We start from the raw sequence: 27,587 nt of genomic DNA on the forward strand, positions 1-27,587 counted from the left end.
GCTGTTTGGAGTGTTTAGAAGCTCACTGCACTGGCTGATCAGGGCCTGGTCCTACCTCTTCCTAAGGAAGCCCATCTTGCTAACTCCTGATTCTGGGCTCTACCCATGCTTGCTTTTTCTTTTCTTTTTTTAAAAGTTTATTTATTTATTTTGTGAGAGAGAGCACAAGCAGTGGGGGACAGAGAGAGAGGGAGACAGAATTCCAAGCAGGCTCTGCACTGTCAGCGTGAAGCCCAATGCAGGGCTCAGTCTCATGAACCATGAGATCAAGACCTGAGCAGAAATCAAGAGTCAGACACTTAACCCACTGAGCCCCCCAGGTGCCCCTCCACCCACACCTTCTTAAAGGCTCTTAACCAGCCCCAGCTAGTTCCTACCTCTGAGCTACACAGTCCACTGCTGGAATGTCCAAACCTCTTTGCATGTCTCACTCAACTATGCTTTGTGTCTCTTGTTGATTAATTCTAGTGAGGCCTGATGCACTCACACAATCTACAGCTGGGCCTCTCAGGCTCTTTCATAGCACCCCATCTGTTTATATACTCATCCCACATACGATTATTTTGCTAACTATTTGTTTTCATTTTGTAAAACATGTCTTCTGTATTAATTTTTTTTCTTAACATTTATTTATTTTTGAGAGAGAGCGTAAGCAGGGAAGGGGCAGAAAGAAAGGGAGACAGGGAATCTGAAAGGGAGACAGGCTCCAGGCTCCAAGCTGTCAGCACAGAGCCCGACATAGGGCTCAAACTCAGAAATGGTGAGATCATGATCTAAGCCAAAGTTGGGCGCTTAACTGACTGAGCCACCCGGGCGCCCCTGTCTTCTGTATTTAAAGCGGTAACTAGAAGCATGTATAACCACCATGTACTATGCTTGGCAGAAACTATTAATGGCTATTGCTCTGTTTCTCTGGCTGCCAGCCTTGGCTTTCTGCTTTTGGAATACCTCCAGAAGGGCATTCCTAGTAATCACTCATTTGGCCTGCATCCAGGACCTGCCATGGTTATCAGGCTGTGCCCATGAGATGTCCCAGGGCAGATGCTTGTTTGTGAAACCACGGTTCTTGCTCTTAGGTTGGAGGAGTGCCCTGAACCCCTTTCCACCTTCCAGTCCAGGGCGGAAGAAAGGTCTTCTCCTGGAAGTGGGCATGGAAGACCATGCTTGAGCCACTGTTGCAAGACCGGGGACTTGCTACACTTGCTCCCTAGCCTTCCACCGGTCAACAACCACATCAGCCCCACCAGGACTCTAGAGCCAAGCAGCCCTCTAGGGTGGGCTAGAATGCTTCCATGAAGAAGGGGGCTGAGTGCAGCAGGTAGGCGGGGTGTCCTAGAGCTACACTGCCTGACTCAAGTCCTTGAATCATGGTACCAGCTGTGCAAACTCGACACATTTTTAAACCTCTTTGTTCAACTTCAAGTGGGGATGAGGCAGTCTCACCTAATTGTGAGGATTAAGTGAGTTAATATACACAGAGTACTTACAATAGTACCTGGCATGAGGTACATTCTCAAATGTCAACTGTCATCCCCGGTGACTGGGAATCTTTATATTCCACAGCTTGAACACTACGGTTTCTGGGGCCAGAAAGGTTTGGATGGTCACTGTGGGAACTAGGACCAGACCGGCCATACGAATATAAAAACACTCAGAAGCACTACTTTCTGGCCACGTCTTAGTAGATAACCACACAACACAAATGCAGTTTGTACCTCTTAGAACACTGTGTATTTTTCTCATTTATTTTCAGAAAGACATGTTCTATGGCAACAGTTTTTAAGAACGGTGAGGGGCGGTAGACAGGGCAGCACACAGAATGGGGAAGAACACTCCCCAACGACCAAATCCTGGCACTTGCCAAGGATGACCATTATGAACACAACAGAGACGTTTGTGGGTGACGGGAAACAATCAAACCTTGTGTTCCCCCCCCCCCCCCTTCATGAACTGGTATAAAAATACTAAAAGCAAAAATATTACCAAAAATATATTTGGCAGGAGTTGAGGTGGGCCAGGAAGCTGGGACCCCTCCTACTGTGGGCTAGAGCAGGGTGGAGTGTTTTGTTTCTACATTGCCTTGCTGGCTAATCCAGTAGGACAGAGTACCAAGGAGATAAGGCAGGAAAGGACAGGAATGAAGACAGCTGGAGGCTAAGCACTCTTAGACTAAATTCATGTTTAAAGGAATTAAGTTGCTTTCTCAACCAAAGACACATGCAGTTAGGGCTGTTTTGTTCCAAGACTCCAAGGCTCAGGCACAGTAACCTGGAAGCCTGAATCTGCTGAGAAGCAAGGTCCCATTCCCTCTAGAAGCAGTTGCTGAGTATGGAGGAAAGCAACGTCTTGGGCAGACACTGCTAATGGAACTAGGCCAACTCAGGTGGGGAGGGAGAACCCAGGTGCAAAATCTATGAGCTGGAGACAGGAAGACCTGGTAAGAAAGCATTCGGGGAGTTTCAAAGGGGAAATCAGAGCGATTATTTCCCAAGAGCTGGCAGTTTCAGGGGTTGTTCACAGGAGCCCAGGACAGTGAAGAATTTAACACCTAGGTGCTAATCCTCTTCTCAAAAACACTCCCTCTGGGCAGAGTGGAACTGGCACTTCCACAGTAGGCCAGGAGAGCTCTGACGTGGGAGGTGGGATCTAGGTCTGCTTCTCTGACTCCTCTCTTTCTATAGTCCAGGCGAGGGTGTGGGGAGACTGGCTCATTCATTACCTTGCGATGGCACAGTCAAGGGTGTGTTGGGAAGTCTGAGCACTCAGTAGGGCAGGGAGTAATCTCAGATCGAGAGCCTTTAGGCTGCACAGATTCCGGTGCAGGAACAGCAGTTGGAGCCGTCACTGGAAGGAATGAGGCGCTTAATGGGCAGCAGGTCTTGGCCCTGACTCAGCTGCAGGCACATGACAAGTGGCAGAAGCTCTCATTAAGAACACACGAAATGAACAAAAGGCCCAGCTGGACAATGTTCCACCAAGATTAAGAGGATGATCATTAAGACCAGGCAGGCCATGTGGACAGTACTAAAGGCAGGGATCTGTGGCATTTGAGTACAGTTTTCCAAGTTTATTGTGGAATTTGGGATTGCTAGCCCTGTGAGGCGGTAGACGAACATGTGTGGCCCAGGGTACAAATAGCTCCAAGCAACCTCCTGAAATGCTGCTTCACCTGCAGCCTAATGGGGGAGAAAGTATGAGTTACTGATCACTTGCCCACACTAGTGGGCTTCATTCAACAGAAGCTGAATTTAGAGAACTTAGGCTTTAAAGCCGCTAGAAGCTTCCGGGTCTGTTTTCAACTTGGGAGACCACTGATTCTGCCAGGATATAGACTATCCTCTTCTGTAACTTGGGAGTTGAGGTGCAGCCTTTGTGGGGCCAGTAGGCTGCCTGACTTGATGGAGAGCACCCCCACAGATCAAGAACCTGCCGCTCTGCTTCCCAGAACAAGGGCTGACTTGCCCTTCCATCTTCATGATGTGGTATGTTCCAGTCTGCAGTCACGTGGGCTCCACATTCTTTGTCTTCGTGGTGGGGAAGGGGGGACAGTGCTACCAGAAGCTGTGTGCCTGAAGGCAAACGTGTTACTTTATCTCTGATTTCTACTGATAGCACTAAAGGTAAAGGAACTGTACCTGCAGGACCAGAGTATCACTAAAACTTTTGGGTATGGACAATGCTCTGCCAGAAACTGCCACGATGCTGTTGACCACTTCTTGACCTGTGGAATTACTCCACATGTAGCTCACCATTGTCAGGACAGGACAGTCTTTAAACAGTGGGACACCCAGATGGAGAGGAAATGCCCACTTTCAAATGCAAAAGCAGAAATTCAAAGATGTTTTTCTTGTGAACACAAGTCAATACCTTCAGAAAACTGGATAGAAGGGCAGGGGCCAGGATACTCTAACGCAGTGGACACAGAGGACTGCCAGCCAAGGGGGAACAGTGGGTCAACCTTTGAGAACTGGCTTTGGGGCTCTGGCTTCTTGTGTCGGTTGCATGTCAGGAAATGGCAAGTCACAGAAGGGGAGGTGACCTAGACCACCATGAGGTAATTGGATCATCACCTCAAGTGGAGCATTGTCCCTGACTGCTGTGTGTGGGGTAACTACAGTGTGGAACAAATTGAAGGTAATGTCTCCATACACTCAGTCCCTGCTTTAGATACCATCCCAGTGTCAGAGTCATGCTGAGGCCCAGAGGAACTGGGTAACTCAAGAAGTTTGATCAACCTCTGCATCCCAGGGGTCCCAAGTTCTGAAAGCTGGGCCTGGGTGCAATATCCAGAATTGTGGACTGCGTATGGGGCCAGATCACCATATTCCCCAAGGGCAAGTGGGGTGACAATAAATGACATGATGTCACCACTTCAGAGGTGCAAATCAAGAGGGACACACCATTGAGAGTTGTACTGGAAGGAGAATACAGTTAAGCGGCCAGTGGACACGTAAGTCAGAGAGATCTGACAAAAGGTGGTTTGAAGCAGAAGGTGGGAAACAATTTGAGTAACTCCTGACCCAATGCATGGGTGACTGCACTTTTCTTACCCTGGGTTTCTTCAGGGTTGGTGAGAATAAAAGGGTTCCATTAAAAGTAGAAACCCTCTTACATAAGAGAACTGAGTAGTGTGAAATGCTTAGAGGCCATCTTCTTACTTTGGTTCCTTTCTTCTCGACCTAAAATTTTTTTACCATTTTATAGTGTCTCTTAATAGTCAAAGTGTAAATTTGATAAACTAATTTCTGTGTTGCTAATGAAGCTTCATTTTGGTTATATTTGACAATTCAGTAATTCAGTAAAACACCACTGCTATTTAACAGAGGCAGTTCTGAACTAGGAGTGCATGCCATTCTTAAATTCTCAAACCCACAATAATGTGAATAAAAAGACCATCTTCGGGCAAGCTTTCATGGCTATTTCCTGGAATGGATTCTCGTACATTCAATAATTAACATATTCAGTCTCAAAGCTCTGCTATATAAACTATAGTCATATCACTTTTCTCCAATATGATGTCTCTGATGCTGAATGAGGTTTGCAGTCTGGTTGAAAGCTTTCCCACATTTATTACATTTATAGGGCTTCTCTCCCGTGTGAATCCTCTGATGTTGAGTAAGGTGTGTGCTTCGAATAAAGGCTTTCCCACAGATTTTACATTTGTAAGGTTTTTCTCTAGTGTGGATTCTCTTATGTTGAGTAAGGGCCGAATGGTCACTGAAGGCTTTCTCACATATATTACATGTGTATGGTTTTTCCCCAGTATGAATTCTCTGATGTTGGGCTAGGGCGGATTGGTCCCTGAAGGCTTTCTCGCACAAACCACACCTGTAAGGTTTCTCTCCGGTATGAATTTTCCGATGTCGAGCAAAGGATGAATTATCCCTGAAAGCTTTCCCACATTCACTACACTTATAAGGTTTCTCTCCAGTATGAATTCTCTGATGCTCGGTGAGGGAAGAGTTCACCCTGAAGGCCTTTCCACATTCATTACATTCAAAGGGCTTCTCTCCAGTGTGAATTCTTTGATGCTGAAGAAAACTTGTACTCTGGTTGAAGGCTTTCCCACACTCGTTACATTTATAGGGTTTCTCTCCACTGTGAATATTCTGGTGTTTGGTAAGATGTGCCCTGCATACAAAGGCTTTGTCACATATGTTACATTTAAAAGGTTTCTCTCCAGTGTGTATTCTGTGATGGTGTGCAAGGTGTATGTTTCGGATAAAAGCTTTTCCGCATAAGTTGCATTCAAAAGGTTTCTCTCCGGTGTGAATTTTCTGATGATAAGTAAGCGAGGAGCTCACCGAGAAGGCCTTGCCACATTCCTTACATTCGTACGGTTTCTCGCCAGTGTGAATTCTTTGGTGATGGATAAGGTGTGTACTCTGGTGAAAGGCTTTCCCACATTCTCTACATTCATATCGTTTCTCTTTAATAACAGTTTTCCGATTTGCATTAAGTTTTTCAGTATGAACTTTCTGATGTTTATTAAGGGTCGAACTCTTAGTGAAGACTTTTCCACACTCTCTACACTCAAAGACTTTTTTGCTAGATTGCAATCCCTGACTTGGAACAAAAGATGAGCTCTCGGTGCAGTGCTTCCCAGGCTCATCACCTCCCTGGTCACTGAGCACAGAGGGGGTTTTCTGGTGAGTGACAGCCACCTGGCCTCCATGCTGCCATTCCAGCAGGCCATCGTATTTCCAGTGACTGTCTCTAGTAAATCTTTCCTTTACCATCCACCGATCCAAGTCTTCTCCAGGAATATCTGCCTTGGGAGTAGATTTCTTACTCACAGGCATAGTCATCCAGTCTGAAAGACATCAAACATAAAAAAATCTGTTTTATCCTGGTAAAACACCTAGTTGGGGTAAGATGAGATTTATAATGCTAACAAAGAGGCTGCAGTTTTGAAGGCTTGTTGAAGTGAAGATAAGAAAGGAAAGGGGACGGGCACCTGAGTGGTTTAGTCGGTTAAGGGTTTGACTCTCAGTTTCAGCTCAGGTCATGATTTCGTGGTCTGTGAGATTGAGCCTCATGTCAGGCTCTGTGCTGACAGTGTGGAGCCTGGTTGGGATTCTCTCTCTCTGCCCCTCCCCTGTTGACACAAGTTCACTCTCCTTCCCTTGCTCTCAAAATAAATATTAAAAAAAAACAAAGGAAAAAAGAGGTAAACAGGATGTGGCAGGAAGGGGTTGATTTAATGTGTAATGAATGTATGAAGCAGGATAGCTTGGAAGCTTAGATTGAGAAGTCACAGGCCTGGGTTGGGGTCCTGAGTACAATACTCAGATTACAGAGAAGTTACTTGACTTTCTATGCCTCAAAAAAAACCTATACAGACCACACTCTGCTAACAGATAAGAAAAAATGTACCTTATCTATTTCAGTGGTATGGGCTTTAAAATAACCCAGATGTGACCTTAAGAAACCAGGGAAACTGGAGGTCAACACTTGGTAAAGTAATCTGACTCCCATAACTACTAAAAGCAACATTTTAATGTTTTATCTTAGCATTCAGATAGCTAATAAAATGGATGTGTAAAACACTCATCTACGAAGGACCTCCTCCTGCTAGTGAGGACACAAAGTTTCAAACCTATATGTAACACCTATATGAGGAAAATGTACCATGAGGTTGTATATGTGAGGGCAGGAAATTAGGAACAAAGCAGCAAATCAACCAGGAGAAACCAGGTATGTGCTGGAGGGTGAGGCCCTGACTCCTGGGAAATGAGAATACAGTCACTAGAAATGGGACTCCACTACTGGGATATGAGCCATGGCCCCATGTGTGATCCTCTCCCCACAGACAAATTCTGCACGTTGGTTTCATGATACAGGCATACCTCAGAGATACTGCAGGCTCGCTTCCAGACTGCTGCAGGGAAGCAAATATTGCAATGAAGTGAGTCAAATGAATTTTTTGGCTTCCCAGTGCATATAAAAGCTACGTTTACACTATACTGCAGTCTATGAAGTGGTGTAGCATTATGTCCAGAAAAACACTATATATGCCATAATTAGAAAGCACTTTCTTGCTTAAAAAATGCTAACCAGCATCTGAGCTTTCGGCGAAATCATTCTGCTGGTGGAGGGTCTTGCCTCAATGATAATGGCTGCTGGGGCGCCTCGGTGGCTCAGTCAGTTAAGCGTCTGACTCTTGACTTTGGCTCAGGTCATGATCTCACATTTTATGAGATCAAGCCCTGTGTTGGGGTCCGTGCTGACAGCGCAGAGCCTGCTTGGGACTCTCTCTCCCTCCCTCTCTCTGCCCCTCCCCCATGCTTGCACGTGTACTCATGCTCTCTCAAAATAAATAAATAAACTTAGAAAAAAATGATGGCTGCGAATGATGATTGTCAAAAGCTGGGGTGGCTGTGGCAATTTCTGAAGATAAGATAACAATGAAGTCTGCTGCTTTGAAGGACTCTTCCCTCTTAGGAACAAGTTCTCTGTAGTAGGAGATGCTGTTTGACAGGATTTTGCCCACAGAACTTCTTTCGAACTTGGGAGCCAATCCTCTCAAACTCTGCCACTGCTCTATTAACTAATTTTATGTCACATTCTAAATCCTGTGTTGTCATGTCAACAACCTTCACAGCATCCTCGTCAGGATGTAGATTCCATCTCAAGAAACCCCTTTCTGTGCTCATCCATAAGAAGCAGCTCCTCATCCATACAAGTTTTATCATGAGATTGTAGCAATTCACTCACATCTTCAGGTTCCACTTCTAATGCCAATTCTCTGGCTATTTCTACCACATCTGTGGTTACTTCCTCTGCTGAAGTCTTGAATCTCTCAGAGTCATCCACTAGGGTTGGAATCAACTTCTTCTAAACTCCTCTACTAATGTTGATATTTTGACCTCTGCCCATAAACCATGAATGTTCTTAATGGTATCTAGAATAGTGAATCCTTTCCAGAAGTTTTCAAATTTTATTGCAAGAATCACCAAAACGTGACACAGTGATATGAAGTGAGTATATGCTGTTGGAAAATGGCACTGATAGATTTGCTCGATGCAAGATTGCCACAAACCTTCAGTTTGTAAAAAATGCATATCTGCACAGCACAATAGAACGAGGTATACCTGTATTAACGAGCAGTGTTCTGGACTGCACACCAATTTTCCTATGTATTTGTAAATATCTGCCTGTTTTGTTAAGTCTATTTAAGACTCTGTGCTAAGAAATGAAATGATAAGAACTAGACAATATACATTAATGATGTAAATTCTTGGGAAATCTATCAAGAACAAGCCTCCCTCATCACTTTTTTCTTTCTAAACATTCCAGAAAATCTACAAAGAGCTATAATCAATGAAACAAAACAAAACAAATTCCTTTACTTATCTGGAAAAGAAAGTTAAACAGGTGCATTTTAAAGCTATAGTCCTGGTGAGCTCAGAATAATACATTGTTGCTCAAAACAAAGAATAGTCAGTTAAACACCAGGACTGCCAAATCTTAAGGTTTTAAGGGGTGACTTTCACTTTCAGACCTGATAGAGTGGCCTGTGGGAGACATTCCTGCAGAAAACAACTGGAAAATCTTAACTGAAAAACAAAAACTCTGTCTAAAGGCATCAGATGTCACTGAAGGCCAACCTGACAGTCTAATATTTGGAAGAGAAATGAAATAGAGAGGTAATCCCAATAATTACTGGGTTTTTTTTTTTCCTTATAGATAAGTTCAAAATTTTCTAGTCTTAAGATACTTTGGAGCCAATAGTCAGTGAAGTGTCTGACTTTGGCTCAGGTCATGATCTCACGGTTGGTGAGTTCAAGCCCCACACTGCGCTCTGCACTGGCAGTGTGGAGCCTGCTTTGGATTCTGTCTTTCCCTCTCTCTCTGCCCCTCCCCTGGCCACACTCTCTCTCAAAAATAAATAAATAAATATTAAAAAAATATATATACTATGGAGCCAAAAACTGAGATCAGGATCTTCCAAGGAAGGGGTTGGTGGTCATACATGTGAAATTCTCAGTTGGCACTCCTGGAGGGCTGCAAGGGCAAACAAGAGATAAGCAGAGCTTTAGAAACACTGCAACCCAATCTCCAGGTAATGTGTTCCTGCTTGGATTAAGGTGGTTCCCCTGCACAGTAGCTATCCACCAGAGAAAAAGGCAAATCTTCTCTGGAGGAACAGAACATTACCCAGAGCCTCTTCAGTCCTTCAAATACAGTATCAGGGATTCAATCCAAATGTACCAGGAATACTAAGAAATTAAGTCAAGAGAAAAAACAGATAATAGACAAAGACCCATAGAACTCAGATACCAAAGTTACCAGACATGGATTTTAAGACATGTGTGATTAATATGTTCAACAAAACAGATAAGAATAAGAATTTCAACAGCAGATTGGAACCAATGAATCAAATGAAAGTTCTAGAACTGAAGAATATAAATAATTCCAATAAATTTCATATAATAAAAAAAAAAATAAATAAATAATTGAAATTAAGAACTGAACGGATAGATTTAACAGTATATATTGGATATAGCAGAAGGGAGCAATAGTGCCCTGGAAAAATATATAAGCAGAAAATATCTATGATAAAACTTGCAGAAAAAAATTAAAAAGAAGCATAGAAGGCATGATGAAGAGACTGAACATATGTTCAGTTCTGGAACATATAACATATAACATATAACAAGTTCTGGAATAGGGGAAGGAAAAGGGCAAAAATACTGTTTGAAAAAAAAAAAGGGGGCTAAAAAATGAATGTGAGAAGCACTAGGGATTCCAAGCAGGATAAATACAAAGAAAACCTACCTAAGCACAGCACAGTAACACTACTGAAAACCACTAAGTTTATCTTGATAGTTGCTTAAGAGAGAGAGAAAAAAATACATTACTTCTAAAGGAGAAAAAAAATAAGACAGGTGTCTTTTCAACAAAAACAATGAAGCCAGGAGACAATGAAATAACATCAGAAGTGTTGAAAGAACATAACTGCCAAACAGAATTCAAGAGAAAGAAAATATCCCTAAGAAGTGAATATGAGGGGTGCCTGGGTGGCTCAGTCAGTTAAGTATCTGACTTCAGCTCAGGTTGTGGTCTCACGGTTTTTGAGTTCAAGCACTGCGTCCGGCTCTGTGCTGACAGCTCTGAGCCTGGAGCCTGCTTCAGATTCTGAGTCTCCCTTTCTCTCTGTCCCTCCCCTGCTCGTGCTCTGTCTCTCAATAATAAACATTAAAAAAATTTTTTTAATAAAAAAAAGCACAGTGAATATGAAATGGATACTTCCATATAAATAAAAACAGAGATGTTCACCAGCAGACCCATATTTAAAGAAAACAACAGTAACAAGAGTGTTCTAGGCATAAGAAAATCCCAGGTGGAAACATGGAAATGTAAGCAGGAATGAAAAGCAATAGAAAAAGTAAATACATGGGGGCACTTAGGTGGCTCAGTTGGTTAAGCATAGGACTTCGGCTCAGATCGTGCTCTCACAGTTCATGGGTTTGAGCCCTGTGTCGGGCTCTGTGCTGACAGCTCTGAGCCTGAAGCCTATGTCTCCTTCTCTGCCACTCCCCCACTTGCACTCTGTCTCTCTCTCAAAGATAAACATTAAAAAATTAAAGAAAGAAAGAAAAAGTACGTGAATACATAGAAGTATTATCACACACAATAATTATGTCTTGAGAGGTTGAAAATATATATGCAATGATATACATAGCAAAAATAACACAAAAGGTGAAAGAAAACAGAATTAATATTTTAAGGTACTAGCATGGTCTGGGAATTATTAAAAGTAAAAAGTTACTTTGTATAACAATAAGCTGGTTTTACTAATTAGACTTACCAATAAAGTCTAGTAGCTAAAAAAAAATATATTAACAAGCTAATACAGGATGAAAATCAAATAATAAAAAGTTAATTCAAGAGAAAGCAAAATGGAAAAGATAATTTAAAGCAGGTGAGTAAAATAGAAAACAATAAGATAACAGACATCCAATCTCATATATATTAGTAACTGATTTACATATTCTATTGAAAAACTAAGATTGTGAGACTAGATTGAAAAAAATCCAGCTAAATGCCTATTAGAAGAGAAATACCAAAAATATAGACAGAAAAATATAGAAAAGAATGAAAAGGATTTATCATGTAAGCACTAACCACAAGAACGGTAGTACACGTATACTTAGACAAACTTTGCAATATTAGAAAGAGACTTTCAGATATTTCATACTGACAAAAGGGACAGTTCTCCAGGAACATGTAAGTAAATCTACATTTGCACATAACTTCAAAATGTATAAAGTAGAAATTGAGAAAATGAAAAGCAAAAACAGAAATCTTAACAATCCTAGTAAGATATGTTCACACACCACTTTCAAAAACTCAGAAATCAAACCTTTAAGAATAGGGATGATCTCAACAATCCAAAAAACAAATCTGATTTAATTAATATGCCTGATAATAGTATACCCAACAATGACAGAATATATATTATTAGTGAATACAGAACATTTACTCAAGCTGACTACATACTGGGCTGTAAAGCAGTATGGACACATTTCACAGGACTGAGGTCACTCAGAATACGTTCTCTGAACTCCATGGAATTAAGCTGGCAATGAATATCAAAACACCAAAAAGATACTTAAATAATCCACAGATATTTCTAAATTAAGCAATGCATTTCTAAAGACTTCCATCAAGACTAATCAGAACAGGGGCATCTGGGTGGCTCAGCTGGTTAAGTGTCCAATTCTTGATTTCAGCTTAGGTCATGATCTCATGGTTCTTGAGATTGAGCCCCCACATCAGGCTGACAGTGCAGGGCCTACTTAGGATTCTCTCTCCCTCTCTGTCCCTCCCCAGCTCATATGCATGTATGCTATCTCTCTCTCTCTAATAAATAAACTTAAAAAAAAAAAAAAAGAGGGGTGCCTGGGTGGCTCAGTCAGTTAAGCGGCCGACTTCGGCTCAGGTCATAATCTCGCGGTCAGTGAGTTCAAGCCCCGCATCGGGCTCTGTGCTGACAGCTCAGAGCCTGGAGCCTGTTTCAGATTCTGTGTCTCCCTCTCTCTGACCCTCCCCTGTTCATGCACTGTCTCTCTCTGTCTCAAAAATAAATAAACGTTAAAAAAAAAATTAAAAAAAAAAAGACTAATCAAGAACAAAGAGAAGGCACATATTAGTAATATCAATAATGATAAAGGTGACATCAGGACAGATTTCATGGAGACTTATATGACAATGACATAATGAGGAAAGTTTATGCTAATGAGTTTGGCCATTTAGATAAAAGGGTCAAATTCCTAGAAAGGTAAAATGTACCAAAACTGACCAAAAAAAAAAACAAAAACAAAAACAAAAAACCCCAAAAAACCAACAACAAACAAAAAAAAAACCCAAACAAAACCAAACCAAAAACCAGAAAATTTGAATGGTCCTATATCAAATAAATGGAATCTTCAATTTAAAACTTTCTCACAAAGAAACTGCCAGAGATAGCTTCACTAGTGAATTTGTCTAAACATTTAAGAAAGAAATAATACCAATCTTACACAAGCTCTTTCAGAGAAATGAAAAGAATGAACATATCTCATTGGTTTTATTAAGTTAGCACAACCTGATGATAACAATTTAAAACTTTATTTACTTAATTTTGAGAGACAGAGAGAGAGAGAGAGAAAGAGCAAGCACACGCACACAAGCAGCAGGGAGAGGCAGAGAGAGAAAGAAGGAGAGAGAGAATCCCAAGCAGGCTCTGGTGCTGTCAGAACGGAGTCCTGTGCAGGGCGGAGCTTGATCTCATGAACCGTGAGATCATTACCTGAGGCAAGAGCTAGAGCCAGATGTTTGACCCACTGAGCCATCTAGGTGCCCCAAGATGGGAACAACTTTTAAAAAATATAAAATCACAGACCATTCTTTCTCGTCAACACAGATGCAAAATTCCTAAACCTAGTATCAGCAAAAGGAATACAAAACCGTGATATAAAAAAGGATAATGGATCATGAGTAAGTTGAAATCTCAACGTTGTTTTCACATTTCAATCACGCAATGTTATTCACCATATTAACAAAATAAAGGAGAAAAAATCACATCATTATTTCAATAGAGGCTGAAATTGACCCAATTCAATACCTAGTCATGGTAAAATCTCAGTAAAGTAGAACATAACTTTCTTAATCTGATAAAGAGTATCTATAAGAATTCTACACCAAACATCACAATTATAAAATATTGAAAACATTCCTGAGACTGAAATGAAAAAAAAATGCCTATTATCACAATTTCTATTTAATATTCTATTAAAAGTCTTAATCAGTGCAAGGTAAAGAAAGAGAAAAGAAAATCGGAAAAGAAAAAATTAAAATGTCATTATTCTCAGATAATATGATTATGTTCATATAAAAACACAAAATAATCTACAATCTATTAGAATTAATAAGGGAACTTAGTAAAGTTGCCGGGCGTAAGATCAATATACAAAACCAATAGTCCATCTATATACCAGCAACAATTAATTGGAAAACTTTCAAAAGATATTTGTAATTGTATCAAAAACAAAAAAATACTTATAAATATAGTGAAAGATGTGCAAGAACTATACACGTAAATCAACAAAAAATTTCAGAGAAATTATAAAGAAAATCTAAACAAATACAGGGATACAACATTGTCACAGAATGGCATACTACCAATTCTTCCCATTTAGTCTACAGAGTCAGGCCAATTCTTATTAAAATCCCAGCAGGAATTTTGTGGAAATTGAAAAGTCAATTCAAAAATTCTGAAAGCAAACAAAAGAACAAAGCTGGAGGACTTACATCATCAAGTGTGAGACTCATCATAATGTTAGAGTAATTAAGACATTATTGTATTGGCACAAGATATGACAAAAAAGAATGAAACAGAATAGTCTAGAAACAGACCTATGTACAAATAGACAAATGCAAGAGATTACAGAACCCAGAATCAGACTCATGCACAATGTAGTCGCCATATGTGTGACAAAGGAAATACTGCAATACAGTGGGAGAAAGATAGTCTTTTCAGTAAACCATCCTGGGTCAACTGGATACCATATGAGAAACGAACAATAAATCTTCCACGTTGACTTCAGAGCTAAGTATGAAAGACGAAAGAATACAGCTGCTACAGGAAAACAAAGATGTTCATGGCCTTAAAGGTCTTATATAGAACACAAAAAGCATTAACCACAAGGGACAAAAAGAAAAAAAAAAACACAAAAACCCATATCCTCATTAACTGCACTGTCTTAAAAATTTAGAACTTGTTGGGGCGCCTGGGTGGCGCAGTCGGTTAAGCGTCCGACTTCAACCAGGTCACGATCTCGCGGTCCCTGAGTTCGAGCCCCGCGTCGGGCTCTGGGCTGATGGCTCAGAGCCTGGAGCCTGTTTCCGATTCTGTGTCTCCCTCTCTCTGCCCCTCCCCCGTTCATGCTCTGTCTCTCTCTGTCCCAAAAATAAATAAACATTGAAAAAAAAAATTAAAAAAAAAAAAAATTTAGAACTTGTTTATCAAATGACACTATTATTCAAGGTGGGAAGTATATATATTTGCATACATGACATTTGACGACTCAAATCCCAAATATGCAACCCTATCGATCATTAAGAAAAGATCAGACAGCTATATAGAAAGGGAAAGACTTATTCTTTACAAAAGAGAATATTAAAGAGATTAAAAATAAAGAAGATCCCCAATCATCTGGGTGGCTCAGTTGGTTGAACATCTGACTTTGGCTCAGGTAATGATCTCACAGTTTGTGAGTTGGTGTGATCCCTGTGTCAGGCTCTGTGCTGACAGTTCAAAGCCTGGAGCCTGCTTTAGATTCTGGTGTCTCCCTCTCTCTCTCTGCCTCTCCCCTGCTCATGATCTGTCTCTCTCTCTCTCTCTCAAAAATAAATAAACATTAAAAAAATAGCAAAGATGATCAATTTCATCAGTCATAAGTTGAGATACAACCCGGTACTCCATATATCCTCTAGAGTGGCAGAAGAAATGTTTAAATGGCAATACTGGGAACCCTCAAACACTGCTGGTTGAGGAACAGATTAGGATAGCCACTTTGGAAAACTCCTTGCTAGTGTCTACTAAAGCCTTCATACTCATGAACATAGTACTCCTACCTATATACCCAAGAGAAATATATACATATATTCTCTAAAAGACCTATAGAAATGTTCAAAGCAGTACTATTCATAATAGCTCCAGGCTAGAAATCAAATGTTTAGCAACAGTAGAAAATAGAAATGGTAAGTTTACACTGTGAAATACTGTACATCAATGAGAATGAACCAACCACTGCTATACATGGATGAATGGCAAACATACTGCTGAAGGAAAGAAGCCAGATACAGAGGAGCACGTACTGTATGATTCCACTTATATAAACTTTAAAAATAGGCCAAACAAAGCTATGGTCAGGGTAGTAGTTATCTTTAGAAAGAAAGAAATAGAGGGGATGGGAGATTTCTAACATGCTGGTAACATTCTATTTCTTTTAGAAGTGCTGGTTATACAATATTTACACTGCAAAAATGTGCTGAATTTTACACTTAAAATTTGTGTATTTTTCTGGGTATTCAAAAAATGTTTGCTTAAAAAGATCTGGCAGATGGTTTTCAAAAAAGATACTGTGGGTCACCAAAAATAACCAATTGCCGGCTTTCTTTGAATTGTGGTATCTATTAAAGCCTCTCCTCAACTGTGATAATAATAACATATCATCTATATATAAGAGAGTATTTGTCTTCTTAATGTTTAGTGTTATAGGAGAACACTCATCTAATCAAGAGAGGAGTCAAACACACCCAAGTTTTACCACACTGAAGACGAACTGAGTGAGGAGAGACTGGACCCACTGAAGATATGAGCACACAGAATCTGCTCTCATCAAGGCCCGGGTCACTTCAGGGTGGGCTGAATTAACCTGGCTGCATTGTCCTATGTTAAAAAAGGACAAAGTATAGTTAAAAAAAATTTTTTTTAATGTTTTATTTATTCTTGACAGAGAGACAGAGACAGAGCACTAGCAGGGGGCAGTGGGTGGGCGGGGGAGGGGGTGGCGTTGGGGCAGAGAGAAAGGGAGACACAGAATCCGAAAGCAGGCTCCAGGCTATGAGCTGGCAGCACAGAGCCCAACACAGGGCTCAAACTCACAAACCATGAGACCATGACCTGAGCTGGAATTGGATGCTTAACTGACTGAGCCACCCAGGCGCCCCGGCAAAGTATGGTTTTAAACTCTATAAACCCAGGATTCCTGCTTCTAGGCACATCCCTTAGTGAAAACATATGTCCACCAAGAGCATATGAACTAAAAGACATCCACACAGTGGCATCTGGGTGGCTCAGTCAGTTAAGTGTCCAACTTCGGCTCAGGTCATGATCTCGCAGTTTTTGGTTTGGGCCCTGCATCCAGCTCCTTGCTGACAGTGTAGAGCCTGCTTGGGATTCTCTCGGTCTCCCTCTCTCTCTGCCCCTCCCCTATTCTCTCTCTCTCAAAATAAATAAATAACTTAAAAAAAAAAAAAAGACATCTACATAAACCTCTGTACCAGAATGTTCACAGCAGCCTTAGCCAAAGCCTGAAAACACCCAAATGTTCACCAGTGATGAATGATCAGTGCTATCTCCAGACGACAGAGTGCTAACTCAGTGATGGCAAAGAACTACTGACATCTGAAACAGCAAGGAGGAATCTCGAAGCTTCTTTGCTAAGTGATGGTCAGACACAGAGGAGAACATGCTGTAGAGTCCCATTTGCATGAAATCCTGGGAAGATAAACTCAGAATGGCAGAGGCAGATGACTGGTTGCCAGGGCCTAGGGATGGGGCAGGAGGGCGGGGCGGGGAGTTAACTGCAAAGAGGTCAGAGGGAACTCTTAGGTTAGGGATAACAGAAATGTCATTATTTGGAAGCAATTACACCAAATAATCGGCTAAAAGAAGAGAAAAGTGGCTACCTCTCCAGTGGGGAGAATAGGGAAAAGGGGTCACTGTTTTTTGTAATAAAAACTGTAGTTTCATTAAATGCGTGCATTACTGTGATAAAACTTACTACTAAAAATAAAGAACAGAATAAACTCCAATGAAGTCAAAAGATAGAAATACTGGGCAAAAAAAAAAAAAAAAAAAAAAAAAAAATCAATGAATAGATCAAGATAAAATAGAAAGGACCAGCAGAGGGGCGCCTGGGTGGCGCAGTCGGTTAGGCGTCCGACTTCAGCCAGGTCACGATCTCGCGGTCCGTGAGTTTGAGCCCCGCGTCGGGCTCTGGGCTGATGGCTCAGAGCCTGGAGCCTGTTTCTGATTCTGTGTCTCCCTCTCTCTCTGCCCCTCCCCCGTTCATGCTCTGTCTCTCTCTGTCCCAAAAATGAATAAACGTTGAAAAAAAAAAAAATTAAAAAAAAAAAAGAAAGGACCAGCAGAGTCAAACATTTATTCATTAAAAAGTCTATTAAAGGGTCACCTGAGTGGCCCAGTCAGTTAGCTGTCCTACACTTTGTTTCGGCTCAGGTCATGATCTCACGGTTTGTGGGGTTCAAGCCCCACACTGGGCTCTGTGCTGACAGTGTGGAACCTGCTTGGGGTTATCTCTCCCCCTCTCTCTGCCCCTACCCTGTTTGTTCTCTTTCTCTCTCTCTCTCAAAAATAAACATAAAAAAAGTCTGTTAAAAAGCAAACCTCTCACAAGACTTCAACAGAAAGAAAAAAAAAAGACGAAAGTTGAATATTATTAGAAATTCATGCTTCCATTCAACCAAGTCCTTCCCTAATGGATCTAAGGGTAGAAAGGATCATTTAAACACAACACAAAAAGCATGAAGAAAAAGACCATTAAGGCAAAAGACTGACATATTTTACTTTGTTAATTAAGAACTTCTGTTAACAAAGAAAAAGATAAGCTATAAAGTGACACACTTATTTGATCCCTGAATAAATAGGACTTTTTACAAATGACTAAGAAAAAGATGAACTGTAATAGAAAAATGGGCAAAGAAAATGAATATGTAAGTCTCAGAGCACAAATTATCAACACACGAAAAGACTTCCAATTTCACGAGTAAACAAGGAAATGGAAATCAAAACCACAGGGAGATGCCAGTTTGCAGGAATGGGGCTAGGAGAATTTTTAAAAGTCTATCAGTTCCAAATTTTGGCAAGAAAGTAAAGTCACAAGAATTTGCCTGAACTGTGAGTATAATCTGGAACAACTAACTTAACCAGGAATCTGGAACAGTCTCGAAGAGCTGAAGAAGCATGTACCCTTAAGCCCACTACTTCTACACCTGTGCATACACCTTAAAAAGACTCCCAGTGAAGGTTTGTGTATATAAGGAAACATGTATAAGAACATTCAGTCTGCATTATTCCAAACAGCAAAGTCTAGAAACAACCCACAGGTCTACCAGCAACAGAATGGATAAATTTAAGGTGTCATCATTGAAGGAATATCAAAGTGCAGAAGTACACATCTCAATCAGGGTTTAAAAAGACCAACTTGTGGAAACTGTACAATACACATATCAAACTTAAAAAAAATTTTTTGAATTAAAAAAAATTTTGAGAGAGAGCTACAAGTAGGGGAAGGGCAGAGAGAGACAGAAGATCTGAAGTGGGCTCCACGCTGTCAGCACAGAGCCCAACAAGGAGCTCGAACCCACAAACTGCGAGATCATGACCTGAGCCAAAGTCGGACACTCAACCAACTGAGCCACCCAGGTGCCCCCATATATCAGACTTTAAAGCACACAAAGCTAAATAACATTGCTCAGGGCTCCAGATAAATGTGGTAAAACCATGAAGAACAGCGCAGGAGCTGCTGGTGGAAAATTCAAGCTAGTGGCTCTCTCTGACATTGAAGGGAGAAGGGGCAGTGACACGGGGCATATTGGACTTCCCATGTGCCCCTACGTTTTATTTCTTAAGTTGGACAGTGGGATATGGGTGTCATTTCTTTTTTCTTCAAACTTTAAAAAATACCACATATTCTCTTTCGTGTATATAATGTACAGTAAGCAAAATATGCTTATTTTATTTTATTATTTTAGTTTATTTATTTTGAGAAAGAGAAACAGAGAACGAGGCAGGGAGGGACAGAGAGAGAGAGAAGGAGAGTGAGAATCCCAAGCAGGCTCCATGCTGTCAGCACAGAGCCCTACTTGGGGCTCCATCTCACGAACTGCAAGATCATGACCTGAGCTGAAACCAAGAGTCAGACGCTCAACTGACTGAGCCACCCAGGTGCTCCAAAATATGTTTATTTTAAGTAAAACAAGGAAATAATAACAAGTGTAGAAATAAAATAACAACCTGTAAGAGTAATAAGTAAGGGCTGGTTCCCTGAAAAAAAAAATTCCAACAAATTTAAGAGGGAAAAAAGAAGCAGATAAAATTGGAAACATGCAACAGGACATCGTATAAAGTGTTAAAATTATAGACGAATCCTATGGCCAATTGTAAACAAATACGCTTCATGGCTAAAAAAAAAAGACAGTTTAAAACTAATTGGTAAAAATGTACAACTGGTGTAACAGAAAGAAATCTAAACAGATTAATAAATACAAACTGTAGGAAGTTATTAACACACTACCCAAATTAAGGGATCAGGTAGTTTTATTTAGACTTACTGAGTAAACAATTTCTGGGTAACTGAAGCTATTTTGGAGAAGGGAAAAAAAGAAGTTTGAGCGCCAGATGGCTTCACCCCAATCCTGACTTGCCAGGAGACGGCAACATTAAATCTGTCCAAATGAACTAACCACACTGAGGCTTGGTTTTCTGTAAGTGCAGTTAATCATACTTCCCTCACAGGTTGTGAGGACTGAATGGGGCAGTTCATATAAATTCCCTCAGAAAACAGCCAGCACAGTGATGGTCCCAGCTGCTCAAATGCCATCTCTCTTCTCCCTCCACTAGCTCATGGCCCAGAGGGGATAAAATCTATCAGAAGCATTACAACTGAAAAGTGTCTGTTCTAAACCAACGGTAATTGGTGCAGAAATGGACAAGTTCTAGATCCAATTCCTACAAAATGAGAGATGAACCTAATACCACTGTTTCATATGGTTTCTGAAGTCATAGTCATTATCAAGAGAAACAGAAATAAGAAAAACCCAAATTAAAAATGATCTAATGAACACTTTAAGAATAATAATCAGAGAGTCACAGGAGGGCAATAAATACTTGGAAAGGACTACCACCTCTTGGTAGCAGCAATTTCTGGTTAAAGAACAAAAGAGAAGATGGTTCTATTCAAAAGTAAAAATATGTCTTCAATAGATAATGAGAGGAACAGCTATAAAACTTTATTGGGAAACATAAAATAACACTTCTTTCCATGTCTGACTGGCTAGCCACTGGTCATCCCCCATGAATCGGCTCCACGTTTGGGATGTCCAGGCAATTCAGAAACACAAGGTGCTAGACCCAGAGGGTCGGGAAAGGCACCTGGGAGGGCCTGACCCATTACCACCTGGTTTTTCATATCATTACCCACACCTGACTTCTAGGCATGAAACTCCTTCATATTCCTAATCCCCTCCCACCCCTAGCAAGTACAATAAAGAACTAGTCGTAACGATGAATAAAGAATGGATGATGTTGTTAGGCCAGAGTGGTGGGACAGTGGATGAATTTCTTTTAATTCCCCACCCCCTTTTATTTTGCTAGAACACTGCTTATACAATACAGAATGAAATATTAAAAATGCCTTAGCTTGGTTATAACAGAACATACAAATTCAGAATGCTACTGGAGTAACTTAGAAGATTTTTTTTTTTTTAGACAACTGAGTTTTAGAGCTAAGACATTTAAATTCTATAATAGACTGGGTCCTAGACATTTCAGGTGTAGTTATTTAGTGTAGGCTATAAGTCCCTGCCTTTTTTGCTGGGTGATAAATCAGTAACAAAGGCTTAAAAAAAAATATTTTCCAGGGGCACTTGCGTGGCTCGGTCAGTTAAGCATCTCAACTTTAGCTCAGGTCATGATCTCATGGTTGGTGGGATCGAGCCCTGTGTCAGGCTCTGCGCTGGCAGTACGGAGCCTGCTTGGGATTCTGTCTCCCTCTCTCTCTCTGCCTCTCCCCAACTTGCACTGTCTCTGTCTCTCTGAAAATAAACTTAAAAAAATTTATTTTTATTACTTAAATTTGAGAGAAAGACCGCGAGTGGGGGAAGGACAGAGAGAGAGGGAGACACAGAATCCCAAGCAGGCTCCAGGATCTGAGCTGTCAGCACAGAGCCTGACGCAGGGCCTGAACTCACGAACCGCAAGATCATGACCTGAGCCAAAGTCGGACGCTTAACTGCCTGAGCCACCCAGGCACCCCCCAAAAAATAAAATAAAAATAAAAATAAAAATAAAAATAATAAAAATAAAATAAATAAGAACATTTTCCAGCCTATAAAATGCTAGCTAAAAGTGAAATGTCGTAACGTCTTGGATAAGGCAATATGCTCTCTAGAATATTCAGGAGCAAGGAGAGGCACCCCTGTTCCTGCTCTTAAGCTACCAGACTCAAAGGGCTCCTTAAGACAAGCAGAAACCACTTAATTGTCATGTTTTCTGTATCCAAAGGCTACAAGTCTATGCCACCTATTAAGTGCCAAGTGAGTGATATAAGCCCAGCTTCACTCTCATGGTGCTTACGACCCAGTGTGGTGCTGGCAAAAGGCAGAGAATAATTAAACACTGGTTGAATATATGTGCACATGGGTGCACAGATATGAAGGCGGTGGAAGAAGTGTGCAATGGTTAGCTAGAAGAGCTGCCTCAGAAGGCAGGTGGTTAACTGGCTCATATGACCAGAAGATGCCCTGCTGCGTGTAACCGTCACTGGAGAAACGTCGGTGAGCAGACTTCACCATTCGATGCTAAACGAGACAAAAGGACACATGAGTGTGGCATGCGGGGAGCTGCCCAGATTACAATGGACACTTTTTCCAAACTGGAGGCTATTGATCTATGCCAAATAGGGAGAGAAGAAAACTCACAGATGGGAGGGTCCATGTGCCCATAGGGCAACAAGATGCTGAGGTGAACAAGAAGGGAAAAGATGTTGCTTCTCAGTCCACAGGCCTGGAATATTTGCTGAGTTCCTCCTGAAGCCCCCCATGTGCATGGTTCTTACCAAGACAGAAGCCTGCCGAGGTGTCCTCCAGCATCCACTCTTCTCCTTTTCCCAGCTGGGACAACACATCTGGTTGGGGTCCTAAGAGTCCTGTTTTTGAGGGGAAAAAGAGACCACGTGTGTTCATACCAGCGATAGTATCATTGCAAGGAGATCTGGTCCTGGGGACTTCCTGGAAAAGGTGACCCAATAGGAAGGCCAGGGGACAGATGAATTCCCAGGAGGAAGAAAAGATGGCTGGGGCCCAACACAATCTGGTCCCATGTCCTTCTCCCTGTTGAAAGGGAGAGAGGATTCAACCTAGTCACCTTTGAAGCATCTGCACTTAGACTCCAACAAAACAGTCATGTACCTGGGACACCAGGGGTAGGCATGCAGTGCCCTGAAGATAACATCCTCAATCAGCCCACTCCCAGTCCAGTGTTCTGGATGGAACCAGTTTAAGAGTTTATAAGGGTCCGCAAGAGATCTCTAAATGTGAAGATAAGCCTTCGGAGGCCCCTGCTTACCCAGCGAGACCAGGTTGCTGTAGTTCTCCAGCATCACATCCCTGTACAGGGCCCTCTGAGTGGGGCTCAGCTGTGCCCACTCGTCCTGGGTGAAGAGCACGACCACGTCCTTGAAGGTCACTGATTCCTGTAACAGCAAACCCATCCCTGGTGACCTGCGGCTACCCCTCCCATGGCTCTCTGAGAAATGCTGAGCCTGGCAGGCCCCAGGAGCTGGCTGAGGTCTGCAGGACCATTAGCATAGAGCAGGCTGGGGCTCTGTGACAACATTGAGCATTTCCTCAGGGGCTCCTAGGGGCCGGGCTTTTACCAGACTTTGTTTCCTGCTTTGCAGAAACGTGTACTGTGAAGAAGATATGCTTCTATGCTTCCTCAGCACTGAGACTTCAGACTTGCTGTTCCCTTTTTTTTTTTAAATAAAGTTCTAAAGTTTATTTTTGTGAGAGTGAGAGTACACGCACAAGCGGGGAGAGGGGCAGAGAGAGAACGACAGAGCACAAGCAGGGCAGGGGAGGAGGGAGGGGGGAGAGGGAGGGAAGGAGAGGGAAAGAGAGGGCGAGAAGAGAGAGAGAGAGAGAGAGAGAGAGAGAACAGAAGCAGGCTCCAGGCTCCAAGCTGTAGGTGCAGAGCCCAATGTGGGGCTCAAGCTCACAAATCGTGAGATCATGACCTGAGCTGAAGTCAGGACACTCAGCTGACTGAACCACCCAGGTACCCTCTTGCTGTCCCTTTTGACATGAACATTTTCTCCCATCTTCCTCAATTTGCCCAGCCCTGCCTCCACCCCTACCCCACAACCAAATCCTATTCAGGCTCAGCCTCCACATTACTTCCTGGGCATGGCCTTCTTCAACCCCTTTATCACTGGTGCAGGCACAGCAAAGCACTGTCCTGCTTTATTGTGAGTTTTCATTTACTTTCGGCTTCCCCCGCTGGACTGTTTGCTCCGAGCAGCTATGGACAATTTCCACATCTCTCTTGTCTTCCTGGCATGTCTTCTAGAACACAGCCCATGTACCCAGCCCCTATTATACGTTGCTTAGCCAATACCTGCTTGTCTTCAGCTGCTCACCCCCAGGCACATACACGGTTCCCATAGAAACAGTCATTCTGGACAAGGTGACCCTGTCCCCTCTGATCACAAAGAGTGCCTTCCTTAGAAACTGTTGGCTGAGAAGCCAAGAGAGCTGGTGTGCACTGAGAAACAGTTACACAGAAGCCCTGAGAAGAAAGCCAAGGGTCCCAGAGAAAGGACTTTTTGATTATTGTAGACCCTACCTCCATAGCCTAAAAGTCCAGTCATTTCCTTGCATGTGGAGAAATACTTGGGAGAAATCCCAGTATCCTTCCAGTACAGGCCTGTTTTTGCTTAAGGTAGTCTGACTTCGGTTTTCATTACCTGTACCCAGAGCTTTGCACACCTGTTGGATTGAACCCATGAACCAACTTGTCAGGGACCACTGTGTACTTTTTCATCACTGTCATAATAACATAATACCCAGCACATTTTACATTCCTAATACAGGTCTACTGAATGACAACCAAATTAAGGCAGCCTATAAATACGAAATAAATTGTGTGAAACCAACAATGCATTTGAGGAAAGGGTCAGGGAAGGGAATTATCACAGTGGATTGGCACCACAGAGATAGGCTTCAAGAAAAAAGTGGTACCAGAGGTGGGTGCTAAGGGACAGGTCAAACCGGAAGGAGCAGGGTGAACAGCAGTGAGCCATGACGGGACTGAACACAGCACCTTCAACCAGCTGCTCACCTCTTCCAGTGTTTTCTGCCAAGGATTCCAGCTCCAGACAGGCTTAAACATGTGAGGGAATTAGAATGATTTTACCAAAGTCAACAGATTTTATACATTCAAATGAAGGTTATCTCCTTCAAAGTGGTAGAGTCCATATCCTTGTTCTAAGAAGGCTGGCCCTGCTCTAAGTGTTTTCGTAACTTACTGAAATTGAAAATGTATCTTTTGAATGACTTCATAAAAAACGTATGTCATTAAAAAAGAAAAGAGTAAGTCCCTTCCCCGAGAAAGTGTTCTAATTTCTCTCTTCACTCAACTCCTGTGTTAGGTACTACCTTTAAAGCCACTTTGGACCCCGGGGAGCCTGGGTGGCTCAGTGGGTTAAGTGTCTGACTCTTGGTTTTGGCTCACGTGATGATTTCACAGTTTGTGGGTTCGAGCCCCACATCTGGCTCTGCACTGACAGTGTGGCACCTATTTGGGATTTCTCTCCCTCTCTCTCTGCTCCTCCCTGGCTTGCTCTCTCTCAAAAAATAAATAAACATAAAAAAAAAAAAAAAACCATTTGGACCCCTACTCTTCCTTGCTAGTGGAAAAAGTACAGATTACAGGGTGTGTCATTAATGTGAACTTGAACAAGTGACTTAGCTCCCTCACCCATTTGGATAAGCCCAACATGGGGGCCAGGGAAAAAAGGGCAACAGGGTCAGGCCTCCATCTGAGACTGGATTAAGAGAAAAGGTCCTGGTCAGGGTAAAAAAAAACAAACAAACCAACAACAAAAAACAAGCCCATACTCTTCAAACCTCTACATTAAAAACTTTTAAGGGGTGCCTGGGTGGCTCAGTCGGTTGAGGGTCCGACTTCAGCTCAGGTCATGATCTCACAGTTGGTGAGTTCGAGCCCCACGTCGGGCTCTGTGCTGACAGCTCAGAGCCTGGAGCCTGCTTGGGATTCTGTGTCTCCCTCTCTCTCTGCCCCTTCCCTGCTCATGCTCTGTCTCTCTCTGTCTCAAAAATAAATAAACATTTAAAAAAATTAAAAAAAAAAAAAACTTTTAAGGCAATTCAGGGGGGAAACCCCAGAGCAACTCCCCACTCACCTGGACCATGGTTGGCAGGCGCCTGACAGCCATTCCTTCTCTGATAAGCCCTTTTAGGGACTGGCAGAGTGGGACTTAAGAGAGAAATTTCTACACACCTGTTATGAGGAAAACTGGGTTAAAAGAGATCACACCGCAGTCCTGAGTGAGGCTGGGAGCATTCACATCCTAGGAATTCTGTTACCCTGAATCAGTAGATTCTTAGTCTCTATTAGCTCTCAATTCTCTCCTGAGGATACTTTTGCTGGCCTCTGCTGCAAAGGGAATCCCTTCCCATGCAGCCATTACCCGCCCCGACGCCTTCCGTCAGCATCTGGATCAAATCCTCCACATTTTCCCTCCCGTATCTTAAATACATCGGCTGTTCCCTGCAGAAAGCACCCGTCACCCTCCAGATTTCAATCTTTCTACCCACCCTCTGGCCTTCGCCCTGAGAGGTCTCAACAGAAGTTTCTCTCCTGCCCGGAAGGTTGCCTAATCCTGGGAGGGGAGTGAAGGATTGCCGCAAAAGGCAAGGTAAGAAAGCTGGATCTCTATGTCAAGGCCTCTCAGGCCAAGTCCTTCTCTCTGACCTCAGGCCTCTCCCCTTCAGGGACCCAGTCTGGGTGACAAAGAGCCAAAGGTGGGCGAGAAGCAGTGTATTTGTGTGGCGGGGAGGGGGGGGGGTGGGGGTGGGTAGGCGGCTAGGAATCTCTTTCATACAACCCACCCTCCGGCTCCCAAGGAGCCGCTGCTGCGGCTGCCCCGGCCTCGGAGAGTTCGCAGACAGGGCTCCGAAACACCCTGGGGACATCCACCCCTGCAGGTAGAATGGGCTTCCTGGAGTCGGCTCCGAGACCCACGCAGAGGCCCTAACTGCATCCTCCTGTACATGCACTTGCAGACTCGGACTCTAAAACCAAGAGCCCACACCTGGCCATCCTCCCTTTTCCTCTTAGGATCAAACCTCAGCCGTACGTCCCGGTAAGTTTAGGGCATCAGATCGGCGTCCTCCAGAAGGGACTACGACCCGTACCTACTCGGCCTTCCCTCCGCCCTCTCCCCCCGGCCCCGAACACCGCCATCTCCCTCCCCCCACCCACCCCCAGCCGCGCCCGCTCTCCGACGCGGCTTTGGCCACCGTGCCTGGTCACCACCGGATTGCCCTTTGAAGAGCCACTGCCCGTGGCGAGAAACCGCAACCGCCACATCGCAGGCGGAACACAATGAGCTGGAGTTGGCAGCCCGGGTCGGAACTGCGCTTGCGCGTTGCCCGGGGAGCTGCGGAGCCGAACACCCGCAAGTCAGAGGGCTGCTACCTTCTGGCTTCCCAGACTCCACTTCCCAGAGGGCGAAGCGGCGGCCAGCGCAGAAAGTGATATTGCGCGCTTGCGCAGACACGGCCTCGCCCTTCAACGCCACGACTGGCAGCTTTCAGTGCTGAAACTACATTTCCCAGGGGCCACGGCGGAGGCGTCACGGTACCCTAGCGCAGCTATTCCCTGTGCGCTACGCTGCTCGTGCGAGTTTGGTTCTGTTCTAGTCAGCGTCCGCTTCAGCTCTGAAATAACGTGCTGGAACGTAAAGACAGCGAGAAGTTGACGACGG

At 42.9% G+C, this 27,587-nt stretch overlaps 1 protein-coding gene across 3 annotated transcripts; it reads right to left on the bottom strand.

Moving 5' to 3' along the window:
• Positions 1-1,724: 1,724 nt before the first annotated feature.
• ZNF454 (zinc finger protein 454) lies at positions 1,725-27,298 on the bottom strand. 3 transcript variants are annotated; one of them, XM_045485417.1, is made up of 5 exons: positions 27,126-27,298; positions 26,001-26,098; positions 23,144-23,270; positions 22,635-22,724; positions 1,725-6,313 (listed from the first exon to the last, which is right to left on the bottom strand). In XM_045485417.1, exons 2-5 carry the CDS (start codon positions 26,031-26,033, stop codon positions 4,998-5,000), a joined length of 1,566 nt encoding a protein of 521 aa, XP_045341373.1. In that variant the 5' UTR covers positions 26,034-26,098; positions 27,126-27,298; the 3' UTR covers positions 1,725-4,997. The 3 variants fall into 3 exon arrangements, with proteins under 3 accessions (XP_045341373.1, XP_045341364.1, XP_045341383.1); XM_045485408.1 differs by lacking the exon at positions 27,126-27,298 and adding an exon at positions 26,710-27,042; XM_045485427.1 differs by lacking the exons at positions 22,635-22,724; positions 23,144-23,270; positions 26,001-26,098; positions 27,126-27,298 and adding an exon at positions 16,309-16,414.
• Between the last annotated feature and the right edge of the window lie 289 nt (positions 27,299-27,587).

The sequence above is a fragment of the Leopardus geoffroyi genome, chromosome A1, assembly GCF_018350155.1.
Source record: "Leopardus geoffroyi isolate Oge1 chromosome A1, O.geoffroyi_Oge1_pat1.0, whole genome shotgun sequence".
Taxonomy (NCBI): Eukaryota; Metazoa; Chordata; class Mammalia; order Carnivora; family Felidae; genus Leopardus; species Leopardus geoffroyi.

What these genes read in the sequence shown, in the direction of transcription:
- ZNF454 (XM_045485417.1), bottom strand. Translation starts at nt 26,033, where the DNA reads ATGGCTGTCAGGCGCCTGCCAACCATGGTCCAG. An exon ending in GCCTGCCAACCATGGTCCAG is followed by an intron (nt 23,271 to 26,000) that starts GTGAGTGGGGAG and finishes TTGCTGTTACAG; the next exon opens with GAATCAGTGACCTTCAAGGA. An exon ending in CTCGGCAGGCTTCTGTCTTG is followed by an intron (nt 6,314 to 22,634) that starts GTAAGAACCATG and finishes GATGTCTTTCAG; the next exon opens with ACTGGATGACTATGCCTGTG.